Source organism: Triticum urartu, chromosome 6A (genome assembly GCF_056163025.1).
Source record: "Triticum urartu cultivar PI428250 chromosome 6A, HENAU_Tu73, whole genome shotgun sequence".
Lineage (NCBI taxonomy): Eukaryota > Viridiplantae > Streptophyta > Magnoliopsida > Poales > Poaceae > Triticum > Triticum urartu.
In genome coordinates, this window is record NC_141878.1 from 593962687 (window position 1) to 593966961 (window position 4275).

Sequence of the window (4275 nt, forward strand, 5' to 3'; positions counted from 1 at the left end):
GCCATTTTCTAACCGTTGGAACTCATAGATAGCCTCGCAACGATAATTCACCACATGTGTGCATGTGATATAGCCTCGAGATGCAGCAGTCTGGAAGAATTAAACTGACAGATAATAGATAACGTTTGGGCTTTGGAAGAGGCACCCAATGGCCGGCTGCAAATGGGGCAAAAACCAAGTATAATGTCAGTCATGTTGGAGTTGCAACCTCTTTGGTCGACGTGCACGTCTGCAACTGGAATACAAAAAGAGGCCTCTTGCTGCCTATGCAGTTCCCAAATCTCAAGTCTCAACCACAACTTCCATCCAACGTCTCTCATTTCCTTTGCTTTTTGCTTCCACTGGCGTGCACACCACTTCCTCCAAACCAAGCAAGATGGATGCCCAGGGCGCTCTTGACTCGCTCCTCGGCCGCCTCACGGCCATTCTCGTCGACGAGGTGAAGCTGCTCGGCAGCCTCCATGGCGACGTGGAGTTCATCAAGGAAGAGATGGAGTGCATGAACGGCGTGCTTCTCCACCTCATGGAGGCTCACCACCTCGATCGCCATGTCCGTGCTTGGATGAAGCAGGTCGTCGGCCTCGCCCGCGATTGCGAGGGCAACGTCGAGCTCTACATCCACAGCATCACAGACGCTGGCCACCATGCCAGTGGCTTCCTGGGCCACTTGCGGCACATCGTCCGGTATGTGCGCACCATCCCGGAGCGGCACCGGATTGCGACGAGGATCCGGGAGCTCAAGGTCAAGGCGCATGATGTGGGACACAGGCAGCTGAGATACGGTATCACCGTGCCACCGGCTGCTGACCAGGACGGCGCTACATTCATGGACGACGACTTACAAGCCCCCGACGGACCAGAAACCGAGCTGAAAGATGCCCGGAGACGCGCTCTTCTTGTCAATTGTTCGTCGTCCGAGAACAAAGAGGCTTATGAACAGAAAATCATTGATGATACTATCAAGTCCGTGCTTCTGTCTGAGGAGGAACTTCTTGTTGAGGTAGCAAACGGGGAATCACACCCAAGGATATTCCTGATGACCTGGGATGATTACTCTGGACGAGCGGATAGGGATTTCACAGTTCATATTGCTAAGAAACTACATGAGCAGGAAATCAGCTCATTTAGTTGCAAAGCCTGCGTCAGCACGTTCAAAGTGGGTTCTGTTGTCGTATTACTGCGGGAAATACTGCACCAAGTGGCGCCCCTTCTAGCTGAACAAGAAGACGTGCCCAGGGTGGAAGCGGAGAAGAGTACAGAAACATCACTGGGTGATGACGAGGATGATGAGGCAATGCAACTCACCAGGAAACTTGAGGGGTTCCTCAAAGGTAAACGATTCTTGATCATTCTTCCAGGTGTCTATAAGAGTGATTGGGATAAAATAAGGTCTGCTGTGCTACATGTTACTGCTCATGGCTCTCCTGGTAGCGCTATAGTCATTACCACATTAGATGCTGATTTAGTAGAGGGATCCCCTTATAAAATCCTCAAGCCACAAACTCTATTAAGTGCTTTCTGCAGTAAAACCGAGGAGCTTGTTGAAGGTTCTAGCGGTTATGTATATGGTGTACACGAGATTTTGAAATTATGTGACCCTGATGTCTTTGCAATGAAGATGTTCCAACATCTTCTATATGTTAACCCTGCAATAGGTAAAACGCTGTGCGATCACTTTAAGAAAACCTTACAGGGTTGTCGAGATGCAAACAAAAGTGTTGCAAAGCAAATGGTGAAGATCTCCTACAATGACCTGCCCGCCAAGTACAGGAGCTGCTTGTTGTACCTAACCATCTTCCCAGAAGGTGACCCCATTAGGAGAACAACCGTGTGTCGAAGATGGATAGCTGAAGGGCTGATAACCTCAAGGGAGAATCGTGCAGAAGATGAAGCCGATTCCTGTTTTGATGCGCTGGTCCTGAGGTGTCTAATTCAACCTGGGGAGACAAGTGACACGGACAAGATCAAGACCTTCACATTACATCCTGTTGTTCGTGAAGTCATCTCCCGGATTGCTGGAGATGTTAACTTTGTGGACACAAACCTACCACCTCATTTGGCTCGCCACCTTCCAATTCACGGCAGAACTGGAGTGCAAGCATCTCGTGCGGACCATTCCTTGGAAGCAACTGATGGCAATGGTATTGTAGCATTTCTTCCAGACTTGGCGAAATCATCGCAGTGGCAGCTTATGAAGATGTTGGATCTAGAAGGTTGCAGGGGCTTAAAGAAGCAACATTTGAAGAGCATCTGTAAAATAATACTGCTCAAGTACTTGAGCCTCAGGAACACAGATATCACTGAACTACCTAAGCAGATCGAGAAGTTGCAGTGTCTCGAGACGTTGGATATCCGGCAAACAGCGGTACAGTCATTCGCCACAAGATCAATCATGCTTCCAATGCTAAAGCATCTGCTTTCTGGCCCGAAAGGATCTCCAGGCAACACCTCCGATGGGTCTCAGGATTTGTTTATGGCGGTGCGCCTTCCTAGAGACATCAATAGAATGGAAAAACTGGAGATACTGTCCCATGTTGAAGTTTCCGACCGTGTTAATGATTTAACTGATGTTGGTCATCTGTTACGGCTGAGAAAACTGGGTGTGATTCTTTCGGCTGAGAAAGGTGGCTTGTGTGTTCTACTTCAACAGATTGAAAAACTGCATGGTTGCCTCCGCTCCTTGTCAATGCAGATCAACCAACCACCCAAAGTCGAGGTTACTCTTGGTGCAGAGGAGGTGGTTACATTAACTTCGCCTCCCAAACTTCTTCAGAGCCTGAAATTAGTGGCATCAGAAGTGGTCTTCTCATCTGGATTGCAGAGCTTGATCAACTTACCAAGATAACACTGAGCGAGACTTACCTGGGGGAAGATTATATGCGCGTCCTTGGCAAGCTTAGAGCTCTGCGTTGCCTCAGGCTTCGGAGTAATTCATACGCCGGAAGTGGGCTCCCATTCAAAGATGAAGAGTTCAAGATCCTAAAGTCTTTGGTCGTCGATGACGGCATCATCACCAACATTACATTTGACACTGGAGCGGCTCCCAAGCTCGAGACGATTGTGTGGTCCTTTGCCAAAATAGAGTCCATTTCTGGAGTCCTCTGCCTTCCCAAGTTGAAATGTGTCGAGCTCAATGGTGACTACGTCCCTGATCAAGTGAGACAAGCACTTGAAAAGCACCCCAACCATACTGAGTTTAAGCACAAGCCACGCCATGGACACCGAGAATATGGAGCTACTGTTGCTACCTCCACCTCCATGAGCAAGTGATTGATTACTCTCCATCAACTGGAAACTTGCTCCGGTCAGTGTTTGCCCCACTCATTTATCATCCTGAATAAAGAGGCAGCTGCCGGTAGGGATGCCCTGTCATCTTCTTTCAGTCTCACGCCTCATTGTATCTGAATCCTTTCTGTTTTGTGTAATTCGTGTGCCTCTTCTGGATGTACTTATGACTTGTGTGTTTGGTTTTAATTCTTTGTACTCTCCAGACCTGGATTCTGTTATGTGCGTGCATGTTAGTGTGTGAGCTGTATGCATGCTCTGGTGTGTAGTGCGGTATTGAATTTTCATTGTGCAATCTTGTTTACCGCAAAAATCTATATCTGTGCTGTTTATTTATATTATTTAATTATTTACTACCTCTGTTTTCAAACACAAGAGGTTTTGATAGTTTAAATTGAACTGCCAAAATGTCTTCTATTTAGGAACAAATGGTGTGGTTCATAGTTGTTCAATAAAGTCGGGAGCGCAGAGTTGTTGTGATGAAAAGATTAGAGGTTCCCCAAACGATCTCTGTTATTTTCGCCATTCTGAAACTTGTCTGTTGTTGTGTAAACTGTAACTGTCATCTTACACTGTTAAACTGATATTCAATCAGAAGATGTGGTGAGAATCAGCTGTCCTGATTTCTAACATCTTACTCTGCAATCTGCTACACCGATGTGGTGAAAATCAGCTGTCCTGATTTCTAACATCATCAGCCGTACCGTACATGTCCTGATTTCTAACATCAATCATTATAATCACTAGACGTCTAGACCAACATAATATGCACATAACTGTAGACCTCAGATTTTTATTTTGTTTTTTGAAATAAAGTAGGCCTGTCTTTTGATTAACCTGTGCAAAGTAAGCCGTCTCTATCGCATTAGTAAGGAACACTGCCCTCGAACTGAAATGTGGTAACAGTCTTATTCTTAAACCATTTGGTGCATAAAGGAATCCTCTTCTTCCAGTGATCTGCGTGGTCTCTGGTGTATTAGTTATCTGTTG

The 4275-nt window shown here is 46.5% G+C and overlaps 1 protein-coding gene across 1 annotated transcript; it reads left to right on the top strand.

Annotated features, from left to right (window-relative positions):
- Positions 1-297: 297 nt before the first annotated feature.
- Positions 298-3636, top strand: LOC125515527 (disease resistance protein Pik-2). Its single transcript, XM_048681025.2, is given in 2 exon segments — positions 298-2777; positions 2780-3636. Coding segments are annotated over 2 exon segments (2892 nt in total). The 5' UTR covers positions 298-376; the 3' UTR covers positions 3271-3636.
- Positions 3637-4275: the final 639 nt, after the last annotated feature.